This window comes from Halichoerus grypus, chromosome 6 (assembly GCF_964656455.1).
Source record: "Halichoerus grypus chromosome 6, mHalGry1.hap1.1, whole genome shotgun sequence".
Classification (NCBI taxonomy): Eukaryota; Metazoa; Chordata; class Mammalia; order Carnivora; family Phocidae; genus Halichoerus; species Halichoerus grypus.
This window is the reverse complement of record NC_135717.1, coordinates 169,662,244-169,682,726: the sequence shown is the minus strand read 5'-3', so window position 1 is coordinate 169,682,726 and position 20,483 is coordinate 169,662,244. Positions and strand designations below refer to the sequence as shown.

At 57.6% G+C, this 20,483-nt stretch overlaps 1 protein-coding gene across 3 annotated transcripts; it reads left to right on the top strand.

The window, feature by feature from the left end:
• The first annotated feature begins 820 nt into the window (after positions 1–820).
• On the top strand, positions 821–20,483 carry CBX7 (chromobox 7). Of its 3 annotated transcripts, none has more exons than XM_036078605.2 (6): positions 827–1,101; positions 3,277–3,320; positions 9,975–10,040; positions 14,119–14,185; positions 16,963–17,035; positions 17,382–20,483. In XM_036078605.2, the coding sequence occupies exons 1-6, from the start codon at positions 1,033–1,035 to the stop codon at positions 17,534–17,536; spliced, it is 474 nt and encodes a 157-aa protein (XP_035934498.1). In that variant the 5' UTR covers positions 827–1,032; the 3' UTR covers positions 17,537–20,483. The 3 variants fall into 3 exon arrangements, with proteins under 3 accessions (XP_035934496.1, XP_035934498.1, XP_035934495.1); XM_036078602.2 differs by having other exon boundaries at positions 828–1,101; positions 16,684–17,035; XM_036078603.2 differs by lacking the exon at positions 9,975–10,040 and having other exon boundaries at positions 821–1,101; positions 16,684–17,035.

Genomic DNA, 20,483 nt, shown 5'->3' with positions numbered 1-20,483 from the left:
AGGGAGGCAGGACTTGGGATCCACGCAGGTAGGCGGTGGGAGCGCGAGGGGAGCGGTTCCCGGCGGGGAGGAATGGTGGCGCCGGAGCGAAAACAGAAGGGGGATGGGGTGGGTGAGGCAGAGTCCGTCTGGGACCTCAAGATCCATTCATTCCACAAACAGTGGAACGACTACTATGTGCCGAACGCCAAGTGCGTGGCGGCAAAACCCGCCCCGGCCACACCTGCCGCGAATTATTGCCTAGCCGGGGCCCTCCGCACAGTCGCCCACGGACGGACGGACGGACGGACGGAAGGACGAACGTGCAGGCGCCTGCTCAGGACTGGCCAAACCACGCCGCTCCGGAGCCCGGATCTAGAAGCCTCGGTCCGGAGATGCAAAATCTCGGCCGGCCCCGCCCTCCCGCCGCTCGGGGGTCCGCACGCCGGCCCCGCCCGCGCCTCTGTGGGAGGTGGGACATATGGCCTCCGTGCTCTGCGCGTTTCTCATCGGCCCAACCGGGGCGTGTCGTTTCCGGCCTCCCAGAGTCACCGGGAGCGTTTTAAAGAAACGCCTCTCGGTATTAAGATCTCGTTCCGCCCCGGCGCCAAGCGACGCCCGCGCCAAATAAGTCCCGCGGACCGGCGCCGCGGAGCTGCAGCGCGCGGCCCCGGCTCGGCGGCGGCGGGGAGGGGCGGGGTTCCATCGGGGGCGGGGCAGGGCGGGGCGGGGCCGGCGCGGAGGGGGAGGCCCAGGAGGGAGGGGCGTGACCTGCCGGGCGCGAGCCGAGCCCCCGCCCCGCCTCCTCCTCGCGCGCTCGCTCGCTCCCTCGCTTGCTCGCGCAGAGGAAAACGTTGCGCAGGTTCAAAAATGGAACGTCGGCGGCGTGAGGGAGCGCGAGGGGGTGTGCGCGCGTGCGCGTGCGCGTGCGCGCCCGGGCGAGGGTGACGGGGTCCCCGCCGGCCCGAGCATCGCGCGCCTCAGCCGCGGCCCCGCAGCTCCGCCCCCGGCCCGGCCCGGCCCGGCCCCGGGCCCGCTCGCCCGCCGCCCCGCATGGAGCTGTCAGCCATCGGCGAGCAGGTGTTCGCGGTGGAGAGCATCCGGAAGAAGCGCGTGCGGAAGGTGAGGCTGCCTGGGGGCGGCTCCCAGGACCCCTGTGGGGTCCCTTGTTGTCCCCAGCACCGTCCCTTCCACGCTGGCGGCAAGGGGGAAAGTGGGGCGGGGGGCCCGGGCAGCTCCGTGCTGCTGGGCTCGTCTCCCCAGTCTGTGCCTCAGTTTCCCCTGCCACCTTGTAGAACGAGTAGAATAAAAGTTGTCGCCCCGGCATCCTGGGGGCAGCTGAGCCCGCCAGAGCTGGAGATTAGGGTCAGACTGTAGGGATCCTGAACGCCATCCTTCCTCAACCTCCCCTCGTTCTAAATAAGGGGAGATTGAGGCCCAAGTTGAGGAAAAGGCTCACTGGTGTGTTAGCGTCGGAGCTGGGTCTCGAACTCAGGACTCCGGACTCGGTACCGAGACCTTTGAAGTTGGAGGCGGAGCTTCAGCCTCCTGCCTCTGAGGTCTAACTCTGGACTTCGACCTTTTCGGATCCCTTCTACCCCCACCTCCGTCTTTCTCCCCGTCTTGCAGCGCACACCTCTCTGTCTTCCCCACCCCAACTCTCAGCCCCGCCCGGCTAAGCTCAGTGAAACCGCCTACAGCGCTGGGGCATTCTCTAAGCTCCTCCCCCTTCCCTTCGCCTCCAAAACATACCCTGCAATTTAAGGAGGCATCTGTTCCACTGGGTTCGGGTACCCGCGCCTCGGGGCTGGACTTTGGCGGTTCACACTTCCTGTGCACCTGTTTGCAGAGTGGTCGCCTCAGACCGGAGGTGGGGGATGGAAACCCTTGGGGAAAGTCCTTCTGGCACTCACCACCGTCCTTTTCCCTTATCTCCCCTCTGCAGCCCCTTGGGAGGCTCCAGTGGCAGGGCTAGGAGGGGTCTTAGAGGTCACCTCCTCCTGTTTGACAGAGGCAGAGACTGAGACCCAGGCAGAGGAAATGACCTGGTCAAGGTCACACAGCAAGGTAGAGATGGAGGCAGAGCAGGAGCTCAAGTTGGCTAATTGCTAGCTCATCTTTAGAGAGAGAAAACTCAGTCTTGGCATCTTGAGCCAAGGGTGAAGGTCGAGGTGGGCCATGGGTTTTTCTTCCCCCGGCTCTGATGGGGTTGAACTCTTGGGGCTGCCCCTCCTCCTTCTCCCTTCCTCCAGGATTTCCTCAATTTTAATTTATTCCACAAAGCCCAGTGCTTTCCATGCACAGTAGCCTAAACAGATACCGTGGTTACCCTCCTTCTCCATGGTAGTGCCAGAGAGTGAGGGACATCATTCCTTCAGCCATTCACTCAAAGTATATTTATTGAGGGTCTGTTACATCCCAGGCACCATCCTAAGCCCCAGGGAAGCATACATCCCTTCCCTCATGGAGCTGCCATTCTGGCAGAAGAGACACGTAACGAACAAGGAATACATACAGATGCCTTCCAGTGGGGCTGTGTGCTATGCAGAAAGAGAGCTGGAAGGTGGGAGGGATGGCATCAGAAGGGTTGGTCAGGGCGGGCCTCTTTGAGGAGGTGACATATCTTGGTCTTAAAGTTCCATGCGGATGGGGTGGGACTGGAAAGCCAGGCCCCTGTCAGTGAGGAAGGGAGGGGTCAGGCTGTATTTTCTAACTACTGGAGGGGTGACCATCACTTCTGAAGGTGGAGACTTTGTTAGCCTTTTCTGGGGTCCTGCCAGGGTCTTTTGAGTTAAGAGCCCTAAAGTCACCAGCCTGTCACCCCTGGGCCAGAGAAAGCCTCTCCCAGGGAGGGGGTAGTGGGGCTAGAGCCATGGGAAACACACCAGTGAGGAATTTTCTAGGATTTGGAGAGTCTTCTGCAAAAAAAGTTAGGAGTTATGGTCTTAGCACTGGGACTCTGGGCACTGCATCTTTGGCGATACATGCCCCATGTGGTCTTAGTTTCCCCATGTGTAACATGGGCTCTGAGCTTCTGCCACAGGAGCCCCAGAAATGTTTGGGGCCAGATGCTCTCCTGTGCTTTCGCAGGAAGGACAGTCTGGGGTAGTCATGCAGCAGCCAAAGTTTGGGTGTCTCTGGGTTGGTGGGGATCTGGTGCAGAGTGGGGGGAGTGTCCCTGGATTGTGTATGTCGTGGGGGAGCATCAGTCTGCAGAAAGTATTGGGCCTTACTGTCCTGTGAGAGGTAGTCGGGGCAGCTGTGTATCTCACCGTGTCTGCTTCTCTTTCTTCCCAGGGTAAAGTCGAATATCTGGTGAAGTGGAAAGGATGGCCTCCAAAGTAAGGCTCCTTTGTGTGTGTGTGTGTCTGCCTACCTGTCCACCCTTCCATTTGCCTTTTGCCTCGCTCCCACCTAGCTTTTAGCTCCAGCTGCTTTAGTAATTGGCATTTGAACCTTGATTAAATCATCCTCTTCTCTGGGCCTCGGTTTCCCCTCTGCCAGCTCAGGGGCTAGAAGGACATGAGGGTCAAGGTGGGCCCCAACTTCTCTTCTCTCCTGCTCCCCTCTGGGTGAGGCTCCATCTTCTGGTTGGAGCCTCCCCTCCCCTCTCCTGGCTTTTCCTGGCACCTGGGAGGTGAAGGCCCAGCATCTTGGCTTCAGAGATGGCTGCTGGCCAGGTGGAGGTAGAGCAAATAGAGTGCTGAGTGGGGGTTTGTGGGGCTGGATAAGACAAGTCTAGCCAGTGGGGCATGAGTCCTCAGTGCCATAGAGCTAGGGCCAGAGCCTGAGCCCACTTTGCCTTTGGGCAGCATTCTCCAGTCTACCAAGCAGGTTTCCATACAGCCTTGTAAAGCAGGTATGATGGTGATCTCTAAAGATGAGAAAACATACTCAGAGAAGGTAAGCACCTTGCCTTAGGTCACACAGCAAGTGGAGGCAGAGGTGGGACTTGAAACTGGCCTCCCCAGTTTCGGGTATCTCCTCTGTGCCTCCTCCATCTCAGAAATGGGGGGCAGGTTGCTGGGTCTAGGACCTCTCCCAGTGGCTCCACCTCTCCTGCTGAGGTCCAATCAGGAACCTTCCTACTAACCAATCACCTCCCAACAGGGGGGTAGTAGTGGGAGGGAATGAGCAAGTCGTGGGGCCTCTTCATTGGTTTGTGGGTGCCCTGCCTCCCGGGCCCTGCCTGCTAGGGACTGACTCCTGGAAACCCCCGTTGCCCAGAGCGTCTGCTGTCTGTGCCAGGGGCTTTCTGCCGTGTTTACGTTGAGGGCTGACCTGGTATTGGATTCTGGGAGCATCTTGGGGGCCTGGTAGGGAGACACAGCAGAGGGAAATACAGCCTATGTTGCCTCAGCTTCTCGCTCTGCAAAATAGACTCTATAGGGCAGGCCCTGCTCTCCTCTCTGACGCTCCTTCATCTTTGGGGTGCAAGGCCTGGGCGCATGTGTTCAGGGCGACCTGCAGGCATCCTGAGGTTGGGGTTGGGAACTGGGCAACTAGAGAATGCACTGGTCCACTCCTGCTGCCCCTGCTGTGCCTCCCCCAACACCCTGGAACTGGAGGAGGATCCCCTCCTCCTCACAGCGGATGAGACGTGGCCTTCCAGCCTGGGTAAAGGAGCAGTAAGAGTTGAGGCAGAGCTAGAAAAGGAAGATGCATAGGGTGGGCAGCAGGAGCACTGATTCCCTGGGTGCACGCTCCCCCCTTAGCTTCTGCACCGGAAGGCACTGCAATGGCGTGTAGTCACCAGCCTGTTGGCCTTTAAGGCACTGTTGGCGATTTTTCCTTCTCTGTGGACTCCATCTTTTGAAAGATTTCCTTCTCTAAACAGAGGTACTTATCAATGAAAAGTTTCTTCTTCCACTTCTTTAATCCCAAATGGATATGTCTGCCTAGCAGGGCTTCAGCCAGGAGAGAAGGGCCTAGCACTCCAAGAGCAGCCCCTCATGTTTCTGCTGGCCTGAGCCCCTGGCCCTGCTGCCACTTGTTTCGTCACATGCTGAGACCACCAGGTGGGCCCTAATGACTGCCTCTTGTGACTCCCCAGAGGGGTTCTGGGAGCCCTGTTTGACCAGATGACCTGGGGCACCCCTGGCTCCCCTGCACTTTGGTCCTGGGTTCCTGGCCTGGCTCACACCTGTCCAGGTCCCCAACGTGGTGGGGCCTCTGCTTCCTGATTTACAAATCGGAATAAAGAAGCCTCTGTCGCAGCATTGTTGTGAGGATTAGGTGATGGAGATGAAGTACCTGGTGCATTCTCAGATGACCAGGCACTTAGGAAATGTTTGCTGTTAATACGAAGTTAGATAGTTCAGTCTCTAGATCTCCCTGCAGCCAGGAAAGGGATCTGGGAGATTCCATTCCTCATTGGAGCTCAAAGTAGCCTTAGAAATGGTTCAGATCAGTCCTCAGATGGGGAAACTGGGGCCCAAAGAGGGGAGATCATGACAAGAATATAACTTCCAACCCCATGCGGTGTGGTACCTACTTCCTGCCACCCACTGCATCACCCCACTTCACTTGGGGGGAAAAAGGTTCAGTCAGAGGGAGAAGCAGGAGAACCCGGGCTCCTTTGTAATCCACTTGGGCTTTAGTCTCCCTTCCTCACGGGCCCTTGCTTGGAGAAGAAGCTGAGAAAGAGGGTGGGAGTGGGGAGTTGGGTAGGCTGTTGCCTGCAGGTCTGGGAGCCTTGGCTAGGGTAGTGCCAGCCTTGGTAGGGAGAGGAGTCAGATTCTCCTGCTCAGCAGACCTCCCCCTGGTCAAGGAGGCTTATATTAATAACAGAAAGCATAATTTAGATATACACTCACTCTGTGCCAGGCCCCTGTTAGACCATTACATGCTTTGCCCATTTTCTCTCCCCAACTGTAGACAAATGACTGCCCTTCTTCCCCAGCAGATGGGGCAGAGGAGCTATCTTGTTTGTTGTGGAAGGTACAGCAAATTGCCCAGGGAGGGGCTGGGGTCACAGGGCAGAGGATGTTAAATCATCAGTTCCAGGCTCTCTGACCCACAGAGACCCTCAGATACCCCACTGATTTCAGCCTGCCCAGGACTGCTGTTCCCCCTTTGGAAATGCATTCCTTTCTTCTTTTCCCACTTGTGAATACTACCCCATCTTTTAGGGAGGACTGCCTCTATGGAGATTTGGTAATGATATTGTCAGTGGGCGCAGCAATAACCAGGCTGCTTATCAGTAAGCACCTTGTACGAGTCAGGCATTGGCCCATTTTTAATTGCCTCATAGCAACCCATTTTATAGATGGGCACACAGAAATCCCCAGCAGAGGAGTCTGTGCTCAGGGTCAAATACAGCTGGGATGATTTGAACTATGGTTTACCTGATCCCAGAGCTTGGGCCCTACACAATCAGCTCTGCCAAAGGTGACTGAGGATCTTTTGCCTGTTCCTCTCTTGGCCATTCAGTAGGAAGTGCTCAGGCTTTGGAGCCAGACCAGGCTGCCTTTGAACCCTAGTTCTGTAGATTTACAAAGCCCTCAACCTCTGCAACTCCATTTCTCCACCTGTCCAATGAGGCCCTAGCCTCACAGGACCCTGGGGAAGGCTGCCTGAGACAAAAGTTTCCTAGCCAGGGACAGAGGAGGCGTGCCTTCCTCTTCCAACGCCGGGTTTTCAGTACCAACAGCAGAGTCCAGGGTTCTGGCCTGGCAGGTGTTCGCACTCTATTGGAATCGATTTAATTAACGCGTATTTGCTTTTACTATGTATCACACTGAGCTAAGTGCTTCATGTGGCTTAGCACATCTAATCGTCACATTAAGCCCCAAATTCAGGGACCTTTGGTAGTCCCACTTCACGGATGAGTAAACGGAGGCCCCAGCGGCGGACGAACCTGCGCACCGCCGCGCCCCTCAGTCTCCGACCTGAGCGCGCCACGCTGCTTCTCGTTTTGGGGGGCTTTAAATTGGAGGGGGACTGGGGCGGGCCTGGCTTTGGGGGGCCCCGCCCCTTGCACGGCGGGAGCCTGCGCAGCGCGGCTCAGGCGGGGCGGCCGCGAGCCTGTTTACCCGGGCTCGGGGGCGGGGCGGCCGGTCACGTGGCCGTGTTTACCTCGGGGCTGGCGCGCTCCGTCCCGCCCCCGCTCCCCATTGGCTGGCCTGATAATCCGGGGCGCGCCCACCTGTGCGCGCGCGCGCACGGCGGCTGCGCTGCAGGGGGCGGGGCGGGGCAAAGTGGGGCTCTCCGCCCCGCCCCCGGAGCGCTCCGTTCCAGGCGTACCCGCGCCGGTCCCTCTGCTCGCTCCACCCCGCCCTGCCGCCCGCCGGCTGTGCGCCCTGGTCCAGCCTGCGCCCAGCTCTTCCCAAAGCGCGTTTGCCCTCGCCGTGGCCCCGGCTCCGCACATTGCGGAGCAGGGCTAATGGCCTCCACTTTAGGGGCCGGGGGTGTCCGGAGAGGGAGACGCTAGTGCAGACCCCCAGCCTTTCTCTCTCGCAGCATGGAGCCGGACCAGGCCTCCTGCTGCTTACTTAGTCTGACCTTGTCCCACTGTTATACACCTCCAGCTGCCCCAGCCCAGTAACCATCCCCGCTGAATCCACTGAGCCTTTCCGTGCACCCACTGTGTGCAAAGCCCCAGTCAAACACAGGACGTGGCCAGTCAGGCACGATCGACATCACAGACCGGTGGGGAGACAGATGTAGTGACAAGTGAGAGACCCCAAGGTAGAGGGTAGCCAAGATTCAACAGCGCCAACCACAGACTGGCCGCTTTCTGTCTCAATGACCTTGGCAAGATGCTTACCCTCTGTGCCTCCCGTTTCTTCATCTTTAAATAGGGTAACCTACCCCATGGTGGTTTTTATGAGGAATAGATGAGTCCCTGGCAGTGAGTTGTGCTCTTACCATGATGGTGGTGGTGGTGATTCTTAAGATGAGGAAATTGAGGTCCAGAGAAGGTTAGGGACTTGCCGGGAACCACACAGCACCCACGTCAACAAAAAATGGGCAGGGCAGTGGGTAGGACAGAGAGGACTAGAACACTGTAGAGACATCTTAACAGCTAGAGGAGAGAGGGCGAGGCAGAGGACACAGGAGGAACACAAAATTCCTCCTTTCTTGTAACTAGATAACAGCTGAGGAAATTTAACCTTTGTTTTGGAAGAGGAAGTTTTGGAGTCTCTGCCAGTTTCTGGTTGCTTATACTTTGGGCTTTATGCAAACTATCAAAAAGCCCCAGTTTCACTTTTAGCTTTTCTTCAGGGTGAGCAGAACTCTACAGTGGCTTCTATAGCCATTCCCAGAGCACCTAGGGTCTGGGGCTGGGCACCCTGGGGTGGGGGCTTATATAGCCTGCCAGCCAGGATGCCAGCTGGATTCATCAGTAATTTTGGCAGGTGCCAAGTGCACCAGGCTGTGGAGAGCAGCAGAGGGGAGGGTGCATTCTGAGGGGAGTGAGACAGCTTGAGGAGGATGTCGGGGGAAACTGTAAGGGCCTGGCTCCTGAAGGATGAGGAGGAGGTCAGGGAGGGACTGGCCCTCAGGCGGAGAGAACAGCCGGTACCAGGGAGGTGCGACTGCCTGATCAGGCTGGGCGTGGGGCACTTGGGTAGGGACTGTGAGGTCCTCAGGGCTTGGACCTTTGTTGCGGAGTCCACAGAGCCCGACACGGCCCTGACACAGAGTAGGTGTGCGGAAATGTCAGTGGAAGGAAGGAGGAAAGGATTCTGTGTTGGAATCTGGATTGGACTACTGGTAGCTGTCAGTGTCCCAGGACAGTTTAGCTCGGCTGGTTAGGAGATAGCAGGAGCAGGGGCTCCACCCGGCCTCTCTCTGCCTCCTGACACCTGCTCACCTCCCTTCTTGTCCAGCAGAGCTGGGTGCAGCCTGGGCCAGAATCACAGTCCGTTGCTTTGGTGTGGTTTGTACATATACGTGTATGCACGTGAACATATATGTGTGTTTATATGTTTGTACATGTGTTGTATGTTTGAAAACGTGTATGTATAGACACATTCAGGTATGTGTTTTAAAACTTTTCATTTTTTATTCATTATCATCTGTTTATGGTGAGTGACACTAGTGTTTCCATTTATGGAAGTCATAAAGGTTTTTTTTTTTTAGTAATCTCTACACCCATCATGGGGCTCAAACGCACGACCCGAGACCAAGAGTCACATGCTCCTCTGACTGAGCCAGCCAGGCGCCCCTAAAGTTTGTTTTTAAAATAAACTTATTAAACAAAAAAAGCGAGCTGCTTTAAAGGCAGGTGTTAAGTAAACAGCAGTGCAGGTGGAACAAAGATGGCTTGAGCTGTGGAACCGCTGAGCTGTCCCTCCCAAGTCTGGCCCACCAGGGGACGCTCTGTGGTCTGGGGGTGGTGGAAGGTCCCTGCTGGAAATACCGATAGCCATCTACCCAATTCCTGCTGCGGGCCAGGCCCTGCTGTGAAGGTACAGATGTGTGCCAAGGAGGGAGGGAGCAGCTCAGCCCAGGCAGAGGAGGCCGGTGCGGGGCGGGGGTGGGGGGGCAGCAGCCGTAAGCACCGGGCACTGTGCTAGGCACTGAGATGAACTCGTTCAGCAGCACAAGAGTTCTTTACTGATAGAGAAACGGAGGCACAGGGACGTTGAGTAAATCCTTCAAGGTTGTACAGCTAGCAAGGGCAGGGCTGGGATCTGAACCCAGGTAGTCTGGCACCAGAGCCTTGGCCACATGCTCAGGCCTCTCAGGAGAAGGGAGTCCTGGGAGCGGTGCCCTGTGCTTCTGAGCATGAGGTCTAACCGGGTGTTGGACGCGGTTATTTGTAGGGTGGTGTGATCAGTGCTCAGAATGAGGGGAGTTCTGGTGTCGTCGGAGCCGCCTGACCTGGCCTGGGCAGCCAGGGACAGCTTCTGGGAGTAGGTGACAGTTATGCTGGGCCAGGAAGGGGGCAAGAGCCTGCAGAGGGCAGGCCCTGGTGGAACAGCTGTAGCCTCAGGGAATGCCGCTGGGGGGCAGGGCAGCTTCCGACCTCCTGTTTCTCTCCCCAGGTACAGCACGTGGGAGCCGGAAGAGCACATCCTGGACCCCCGCCTGGTCATGGCCTATGAGGAGAAGTAAGGGGGCCTCAGGTTGCCACTGGGGCTGGGCATAAGGCAGGCTTTGAGGTTTCTTAAGGAGCCTGCTGCAGGCTTGGCTCTGAATGAGGGGCATGGGCATGGGGGTGGCGGGGGTCTAGTCTGCAGCTGGGAGAAAGGGGGTGGGCACCAGGTCCCAGGGCAGCTGAGGGACCTGGTGCCCTTTCCTATTGCTGAGTGATGTCGGCCACTTCTCTAACCTCCCCAGGCCTCAGTCTCTCTGCTGTAAAATGGGCCGTCCCTAATAACACCGGCTCTGATTCCCCCAAAGGTAGGGCTTTCAATTGCTGTGAAGGGTATAAAAATGCTTTACAGAGATGCCCTGTGTGAGAGGCAGCAAAGTCCGTAATGGGCAGTCATGGCCTTGGCGACAGATTCAGAGAGAGATTCTCCCTAGAGACTCTCTCACCAAGAGAAGGAAAGTCCGGTGAAGCTTGAGAAAGGCCAGGGGAGGGACTGTGGCTTTGGAGCAAGAATGTCTGAGTTCTGGTCCGTCCCACTTGGCCACCTCCCAGCTCAGTGGCCCTGGACAAAGCTCCCCCGAGCCTCAGTCTCCTTTATCTGCCAATGCTCTGCTCTGACTCCGAAGGCTGGTTAGTGATTGGCAGCTCCTCCGATGGGCGGTGAGGGTGCATCTCAGGGGAGAGCCTTTGACAAAATGTTGTTTCTCCTGATGTGGGAGCCTTTTGAGTCTAAACATCCCCATTTGCTGTAGGAGCCCCAGCTTTACCGACCTCCCTGCCAGCAGGCAGCCCCAATCCTTCTGCCTCTTCCCATCCTGCCCACTTGACAGGGCGGGATCTTGGCACAAAATCATTTCCATTTGGCCCTTTACGGTAACCTCCTGAGACGGGGATGAGAGTCTCATCTGACGGTTGAGGAAGCTGAGGCTCTGGGAGCTAAGGGGCTTGTCAGGGGGACCTCACAGCTGGGAAGCCACCTAACCCAGGCCTCCCGACTCCCAGTCAGATGCCCTTCCCCTGCCCCTCCTTGCCCTCTTCCCATTGGTTCTCCCCAGGAAGTGTCCTGCTGCCCATTCCAAGGAAAACTTTCCCCTGTTCCTGTTCTTTCCTTTAAAAATCAGGGTGTCCCTGTCCCACAGCTTTTCTCTGGCTCCTGGGCGCTTGGTGGGGCCTTGATCTAAAAGGATTGTGGTGCTTGGGGGAATCCTGTGGAGTGTCCTGGACTGCAGTGAGGAGAGCATCAGGCAGGTGTCCAAGTCCTGAATTAGAGTTCTGGCTCTGCCGCTCGTCAGCTGTGTGGTGGTGGTCAAGGCCTTCTCCCTCTTGGGGCCTCATCCTCCCCATCTGTGAAGTGGGGCAATAATGCTGACCTTATGGGGCTCTCATGCGGAGCAAGGTGTGTGAAAGCACTTTGTAGACCAGTAAGTGTGGGAGCACGTGTGTGAATTATCTCCCTGATGGTAACTAAGGGTCATTCGTTTGCTTGTTCAACAAGTCTTTATTGAGGTTCTGCCATGTGACAGACACTGTTCCAGATGCTGGGGACACAGCAAGGAGCAAAACCAACAAACATCCCTATTCTCATGGGGCTTGAATTCCAATGCAGAGACATACAAAAAAAAAACACCAATAAATGTATATGATATCAGATGGTCATAACTATTGCAAAGACAGGGTTGGGGGCAGGGAGAGGGGATGGGTGGGGGTGCAGGGATCAGTGGGGTGGCTGGGTAGGGGTGTTTGACCATAAACCTGGATTACGTGAGGGAATGAGCCCGGCAAGTATTTTAGAGGGGGACATCCCAGGTAAAGAGAACAGTGCAAAGGCCCTGGGGTGAGAGCCAGTGTTTAAGGAACAGCATGGAGGCAAGCATGGCTCTGAGTGTGGCCGGCTGGAGTGGTGTGAGCTGGGTGAGGTGGGGGAGATGAGGCAGGAGTAGGGCAGCTGAAGGAAGGGGGAGCACAGCTCCGGGAGTGCCACATAAGTCCCGGTGGAGGATTTGGATCTTATTTTGAATGAGTCAGAAAAGTCAATAGTTAAGGAACAAAAGAAGAGCTTGGAGACTTTTACAGACCCACTGTGTGACTTTTGGCCTACTTCTCTCTCAGTCTTGGTGAAGAGGGGGTAAAAGAGGGATGATGTCCACTTAACACCTGCCTTGCAGAGTTTTAAAGAGACTCAGAAGGAGTCTGGCAAGGGGGCTCTTCTGCGGAGTCCCGCCCGCAGGGAGAGGCTGAGAGGGCGCGACTCCAGGGTGCCACTCCCCTGCGGCCCTGGATGTTGATAGGCAGGATCCACCTGGGTGGTGAGGACTGGATAGAATGGACCCCTCCCCCTTTACGCACGCACGCACACACGCTGCAGATTGGAAACCAGGATCATGTGGCCTGGATTCCAGGCCTGCCCTGCAGGGCCTGCTGGACCCTGGGCCTGACCCTCACTAGGCCTGGAGCCCAGAGCTCAGCAGCCGACATTGTCATAATTTTGGCATTGGGCAAGTGACTTAACCTCTCTGTGCCTCAGTTTCTACGACTATAAGGTGAGGATAGTAACCGTGGCTCCCTCACAGGGTGGCTGTGCGGGTTAGATAGAGGGTTGCCTTGTGCAGAGCGTCCAGTGCTTGATGATCATAAACAACACTCATATAAATATCATAAACACACTATCATCATTATTCTTTACCCCTACAGCCTTTCCCTCTCCCCTTTCTACTTCCTCCTCCTCTTCCTCTCTTCTTTCTCTTCCCTCGCTCCCCTACCCCACTTTAGTATTTTAGCTTGTCTACCCTCCATTTTGATAAATCCCAGGGACCTCTCTTGTTCCTCCCGAGAGCCCTGGTGGCCAGGGGAGAAGGGACCCTCTTGCTCCAGACGAGGACACTGAGGTCCAGAGAAGTGACCGGCCAAGGTCTCCCGTGGGTCAGGGTAGAGCTGGGCCTGGAACAGGGTGTCCTGGGGCCCAGCACCGGCTTCTGCGAGAAGAATCTCACCCTCAAGGCCGGCAGGTCCGTCCTGGCAAGCCAGGTGGCTGGTGTCACAGTGTGATCAAATGCTGGCTCCTGGGCCCCACAGCAGGCCGACTCCACAGGGAGGGAGGGAGGGCCCGATGCGCCCCGAGGGCAGCGCTGCCCCGAGGAGGGAGGAGGACGAGTGGTGGAAAGGGCTGCCTGGGACTGGGGCTGGTTTCCCCCAGCTCAGATGGAGAGACTGCCTGGGGTCACACAGCCTGTGTGGGGAGGGAGGGTGCGCTCCCGGCCTCCACATTCTCGCTGCTGCCCACGTGGCCTCTGCAGCGGGGGCCGCAGAAAGTGGGGTGGGATGAAGTGAAATCGGCAGGATGAATATGGCGCTGACGTTTTCCACCGCTCCCGGCGCTGTCATTGGAGTCTCTGTTGTGTTGTGTCTCGTGCGTCATGTGTGGCTTTGTACGCATCCTCGGGTTGTGCCTGTGTGTTTGGGATGTGGGGACGGCACCCTGCAGAGAGTCTGGCACCTACTAGGGACTCAGTGCAGGCGAGTTTCTCTCCCTTTCCCGAACCAGATGATACAGGTGAGAGCCTGTCCTCTCCACCAGGGTCATGCAGATCCCAAATGGGGAAAAACCTGGGCAGAGCTTCACTTACAAGAGGACCGTTCCCAGTCTCACCAGCTCCCCTGGGACACTGGAGGCAAATTTGATTGACAGGTTTCTGTACCACTCTCCTGAGAGTGGAAGCCGGATCTGCGTTGCTTTGGAGGCTGTACCCAGTGGCATGGAGAGCAGAGCTCCGGTGTGACCCTGGAGCCCAATAAACACCCACATACTTTTGGAGACGTCACCCAAGTCCCGCCTTAGCCATTAGGACCAGTGGCTGTGGCCCCCCCCCAGTTTTGCCAGATAGGAAGACCGAGGTCCTGGGATTTGAACATGGGGCCCCACTGTTATGGTGTAAAGAGAGCAATGGGGAGGAGTCCCTACCCTAGTATTGGGGGGTGGCCTATGGCGGGTGCCCCTTTGCCCGTCGACAGCAGAGTGTGAGGTGGAGCGGATGCTTTACTTTCCCTTAAATGTCACCAGTGTTTGCTTTTCTTCTGCCATCTGCTTTGCACCCCAGGGAGGAGAGAGACCGAGCGTCGGGGTATAGGAAGAGAGGCCCGAAACCCAAGCGGCTTCTGCTGCAGGTAACCCCGCCAGCCTTGGTGCCCATCCACAGGTCCCCCTGCTCCTCCCACCAGTCTCCCCCACCCTGTGCATTTGCACCAGCTAGTTGAGCTGAACCACTTACCATCCTTGCTCTGCCCAGGGCACTGTGGGGTGGGGGCCCTTAGTGGGTAAGTCTCCATGGGGGGAGTGTGGGGAAGGAAGACAGCCGGGGGGGGGGAGGTGCTGTGGGGTTTGGGGGAGGGTGGGTATATGGCTGATGGGAGCCTAAAATTTTGAAAGTTTAGAATCTTGTAAATAAGCCTTTATGAGACTCAAAGTCCCCAAAACATTGTAATATTTGTAGGACCTCAGAAACATAAACTTTAGGATTGAGGAAATGTGGGAGCCTAGAGTTTTAGAACCCAAGAAAGGGAGACTCAGAATTCTGGAACTGTTGTCTTGGGATGCCCTAGAAATGTGGCATTTTTGAGAAAGGAGAAACCTACGGGGCCCCCTTTTCCAGTCCTCTGCCAGAGGCGGGCGTCTAGACTCCGGAACACCTCAAGTTACCCAGGTCTTGGGGCCCCTTTGCTGATTTCACTGCTTTGCTTGGGAAGCAGGTGGAGTTTGAAGTGATGTGATATGAGGCAAGTCTCTTTGCCTCTCTGAGCTTGAATTTTCTCATCTGTAAAATTGGGATGATAAGCATAGCTGCTCTCCTTAATTGAATAAGTTTCACCCAGGTGTTCGAAGCCAAACAATAAGGCTTCTTGGTCCACACAGTGTGAGCCATGGCCAGTCTCCTGCCCACCCTTGAGTATAGATCACCTGAAGCTTTGGACAGAAAAGATGGGTTTCCCTTCACGCAGTGGGCATTTTCCATGGGGTTTGGAATGAATTGGGTCCCAGGAAGGAAGGTAGTATCTGTCTGTCGCACGTCTTTCCCGAACTTAGCAACTTAGAGCAATAAACACTTAGCATATCACAGTCGGGTGGGTCAGGAATTCAGGAGTCCTGTAGCTGGTTTAGTTATTCTGGTTCACGTTACAGTCGTGATGCCAACTGGCGCGCACTCATCTGGATGTTTGACTGGGGCGGCGTGATCTGCTTCCAAGGTGGCTACTCACATGCCCGCAAGTCAGCTCTGGTTGTTGACAGGAGGCCTGGTACTTTCCATGCGGACCTCTCTGAGGGCTCCCGGGTGGCCTCACAGTATGGCCACTAGCTTCCCCCAGAGCGGATGATCCAAGAGCAAGGGAGGAGCACAGTGTCTTTAATGAGCTAGCCTTGCAAGTCCCACACCACAGCACCCGGGGCCCAAGGGGACCTGGGTGTGAATTGCTTGAGGCGGGCCTTCCTGGGGCAGTCTCAGAAGCCAGCCACTGCAGTTTCTTCACCATCACACTGATGAAGAAACTGAGGCTCCAGGAGGCCAGGAGTTTCCCCAGGGTGACACAGCTGGATTCAAACCTAGGTCTGACTCCAGGGGCTCCTGGATGCCTGTTAGTAGCTGAGGTCCTCCCTTGGTGAGGTGGAGAAGGGCAAAGACCAAGCGCTTTGCAGTGTTGGAGTTTACTGGGCTCGTGATGGCCGCTGCGCCAGGCTGAAGGAGCGGGTTTTGATTAAGCTGCAATAGGATAAGGCCTCCCAACATTGCAGTCTTGTCCTGACCTCTCCCTGGCCAGCCCTCCTCCTGTCCCATAACAACCTGCGTCCCAGGCCGAGTGACGGGCATTTGCGGGCAGGACGGGAGAACGGAGCCTGTGCGTGCGATCTCTGCTCCCAGCTGGGGGATGTTTGACCTACAGGCCCCATCTCATGGCCTCACTCTCTTCCTGGGGGCTCTTGGCCTCTGGTGACAGGTGGCAGCAGAAGATACTGTCCCGGAGGGATCCAGGCCCTCCCAACACCTTAGCACCAAGGATCTTTCTTGGATCTGTACACATCTTGGCCAAAGTCAATAAAACAAATCCCTAGAGTACAAAACTCCAGCCCTTAAGTGGTGGAACACGTGCCCTCCAGCCCCATCCTAACAAGAGTGCCATGTGGCATCGGCAGAGGGCTGGGCCCGCAGCTCAGAGCGGAGGAGTACCCTAGGAATCTTAGGGCATCCACCTCACACCATCTCCTTGGCCTGCTGGCTGTTTCAGCCTTTGGGGTCCTTTAGTAGGCAAAAATTCCTTCCCCGTGATGAAGAGTAACTCCTTAGTTTATCTGCTTCATAAATCCAGATTTGCTTTTTCTTGGTCAATTTTCAATCCGTACTCTTGGATGCTCCTCTGCTGTGTGGCCCCCGTCCCCGAGCCACCTGCACCTCCCCCCCGCCCCCCGGGGAGATGAGGTGGCACCAGGCCAGGCCTGGGGCTGGGCTGGTCAGGGGTGGCTTTCTGGGCTGGGGTGGGGGCTGGGGTAATGGCTGGCTCTGGGCCATGCAGCACAGGGAAGGGCGCTCCAGGCGGGAGGAACAGCATGAGCAAAGGCGCGGCAGCGGCCGGGGGGCAGGGCTGACCCGCCGTGCCCTGGCTTGCCCCCGCAGCGGCTGTACAGCATGGACCTGCGGAGCTCCCACAAGGCCAAGGTCAAGGAGAAGCTCTGCTTCTCCCTGACGTGCCCACTCGGCAGCGGGAGCTCTGAGGGGGTGGTCAAGGCAGGGGCGCCCGAGCTGGTGGACAAGGGCCCCTTGGTGCCCGCCCTGCCCTTCCCGCTCCGCAAGCCGCGCAAGGCCCACAAGTACCTGCGGCTCTCACGCAAGAAGTTCCCGCCTCGCGGGCCCGACCTGGAGAGTCACAGCCATCCACGGGAGCTCTTCCTGCAGGAGCCAGCAGCCCCGGACGTCCTGCCCGCGGCCAGCGAGTGGGAGCCCGCTGAGCAGCCCCCCGAGGAGGAGGGTAAGGTGGCCCCTCGCCCCCGTCCCAGAGCCCCTGAGAGCTGGAGAGTCCCCCTTGAGTCATCAGGTCCAATTGCTGCAGCGCCCAGAGAGGGCCCAGAATGCTCCTGAGGCCACACAGCCCGCGGGGGCCCTGGCACCGCCCCAGCTCTTCCTGTGGTCCCGCTGTTGGGGCAGGTGGTCCAGGCAGGGAAGACAGTCCTCCCGGGTGTCCAGCCTTGAGCTAGGCCCGGAGCTGGAGCCAGCGCTGGGCGGGCGGAGGTCTGCACGCCCCCCCCTTCCCTGTGCTGTTGTCAAGGCCGTCCTCACCTCTCCGTCCTTCTGTCTTTCTCCCGTGCCTGCCGCAGATGCAGACCTGGCCGAGGGGCCCCCTCCTTGGACACCCGTGCTCCCCCCAAGTGAAGTGACAGTGACCGATATCACCGCCAACTCTGTCACCGTCACCTTCCGCGAGGCCCAGGCGGCTGAAGGTTTCTTCCGGGACCGCGGCGGGAAGTTCTGAGTTACCGTTTTTACTCTTCGTAAACTGTTTGCTTTTGGGCTTGGGGTGGGGACTTCCAGAGATGGGGAGGGGTTGGGGGCGGGGTAATTATTTTATTTAAAAAAATATGGAACAGGAGCAGGGGGCAAGATCCCGACACTTTCCCGCCACCTCGCCCGTTTCTCTGCGCCTGATGTTTACAGAAAGGGTTGGTGGTCTGTTTTGGGGGCTGGGGCTGGGGCGGCCTGGCATCGCCCTGCCCGGCAGGGGGTCATCTCTGGGCCAGGATGGAGACAGGGCCACCCATCCCTGGACGCCTCCATCATCATTCTTCTCTAGAGACGCAGCAGCTGGTCCCAGGAACCAAAGGAGAATGGGAGGGCCCAAACCCTCTCCCTTGAGCCCCCCACTCCCTCCTTTCTGGTTGGTTTCCCTTTTCCTTTTTGGGGGTGGGGGGTTCTTTATTTTTAACTTTCCACTCCAGCTTTGCGGTGGGACATAGAGGCTGGCTTTGACCAAAAATGACCGGGTCAAGACGAGGGGGCAGGAGGAAGGCTTTGCGGTTGTTGCGGTGCGTCCCATACCCTTCCCTGGGCGTGGCTGCCAGCTGAGCCCCTTCCACTGGGAGCCCCCCCACATCACCTGGCATGTGAGAAACACTCATGTGCACACCCAGCCACACAGGCGTGCACATCCGGCCCCGGGACCCCGTGACTGCAGGCAGTGTGTCTGCAGATGCGTGCAGTGGGTCTTGTAAACCTCCTGTTGAGAACCCCGACCTGGTGAATCGTGGGGTGACTCCCAGCCTCAGAACTTGTCACGGGCACCCCACGCTTACCAGCCTTGCCCAGCACGTCATGTGACAGGATCGCTCCCGACTCAGTCTGCTCACAGCTGTCCGCAGATGTGGTTCCGTGGCTTTACCTGGCCAGCCGCAGGTACACCGTGGGTCAGCACAGGCTCTGAGGCACGTGGGCCCTGTCCTGCCTCCCCCGAGGGCTCTTGTTTCCTCTGACTCAGGTGACTTTTCAACCCTACCCACTCCTCTCTTTTGCTGCCCTCCCAGAGAGGGAGGGAGCATCCCACCACCTTCTCAGGGCAGCCTTCAACTCCTGAAACCCTTCCTCCTTCCATTCTGTGTCACCTCCCCATTCATCCTAAATGCCACAGCTGGGAGTGACCTAGTGTTCCTGGGGGGGCCTCTGCCATGTCTTCCTGCAGTGGGGCTGCAGTGGATGGTGGGTCAGGCTGTGTATGAGCCCCTGCCTGCCTGGCAGGGGCTGTGGCCGCCAGGAGGAGGGGCTCTCGCCTCCTGGTTTGCACAGATGTGCACTGTGGCCAAATAGCTTCCCAGGCCGCGAGGAGGGGCTGTTCCCCTGCTCCAGCCCTGTAAGGGAGAAAAAGCCAGGTGGGGCTGGGCACCGGGGGAGCAAAAGTAAAAGGCCGGCTCCCTCCACCCTTCCCCTATCATCAGAGTTGGGCATGGGGGGTGGGGCCCTGCCCGCCCTCTCCCAGGGCCCTCTCCCCACTCTGCTTTGTCCTGAGGAAGTCAGCAGAATCCCACTGAGGCGAGGATAGGGTGATTCTTCTCCCAGACCCCTTCTTCCCAAGTTCCCAAACCAAAGACAGCCTGGACCCCATTTTTGTTTGGGGTGCCCTGCTGGCAAGATTCCTAAATCCCTGAGTCTCTCTCTCCCCTTCCTCCCCTTCCTCCTTAATCCTTTGTTGTCCAGGGTCAATTCAGTGCTTCCATTCGGGGGTGGTCCCCTCTGGTGGTTCCTCCCAGCCTAGGAAGTTGACTCTAGAGGAGTATGTGAGGGCGGACCAGGGAAGGAGGGGCAGCAGAACTCCCCCCCAACCCCGCCCCATCCAGCTGTGAGACCCTGGGTCCAGGAAGGGCAGCCTGGAGTTGGGGGGGCTCTCCCAGGACATGGGCTCCCAACAGATGTGAGGGTGGTGGAGCGGTGGGGGGGGCGGCCAGGGGGGGCCTCTCTAATCGAACGCTATTGGCCGGGGCTTTGGGGCTGGGCTGGCAGCTTGCAATAGAAGGCATACACCCCATCCCCCAGGGAACATGGGACCTCTTCCTGCCTCATGGGCACTTTCAAAGAGCTGTTTGTGCAATTTGCGGGCTTGGGGGAGTCTGGGGGGGGACCGTTTGTGGAGTGAGACAGCTGATGTTCTGTCAGCTGCAGCAGAATGCTTCTTGCCTCTTCCTCAGCCCCTTAAGGCGCGCAGGGTGTCCTGCGTCTCAGAGAGGGGCTCCCCACGGCTCCCCAGGATGGAGACCTCTATGAAGGGCTGGGTGTGGTCTTGCAGGCCTTTGCCCAGCCCTGAGCGTCCCAGCGGGGCCTGGGACACTGAGCTCCCACCCCACCCCACCCCATCCCAGAAGGCCAGTACTCTCAGCGGTGGGGACGCTGAGAAAGAGTTGGACCGTCTGTCTTTCCTTCCCCAGCCCCCACCCATTTTGAATGTAGAGAGCCCGGTCGGTACTTCCCTCTTGCTGTGGGATGGGGTGAGGAGAGGGTTCCCCCACCCCTGGCTGGGCCACTTGCAATGCCCAGCCGAGCCCTGTCATCCCTCCAGGGGGATGATCCCATTGCTGACTCCCCTCCTGCAGGGGGAGGCGCTATGCCCATGTAAGGTGGCTTAGCTTTGCTTTGTAAGTGGCCGGCCTGAACTCCACATCTCAGCACAAGAAGGCTGCCTTTGCACGGAATGAGCGTCGAGCTTTGTTCAGACAACGTGAATGTATTTGGGAGGGTTGGGGGCGCGGGCTGATTCCAAGCACATGCCTTTTCTGAGTGAGTGTGTGCTGGGAGGGCTAGAGCGGATGCAGAGCGCGGTTTATTTTTGTACTGATATTGGTAAGAGACTGTATAGCATCTATTTATTTAGATGATTTATCTGGTAAATGAGGCAAAAAAATTATTAAAAATACATTAAAGATGATTTTGAAAAAAGC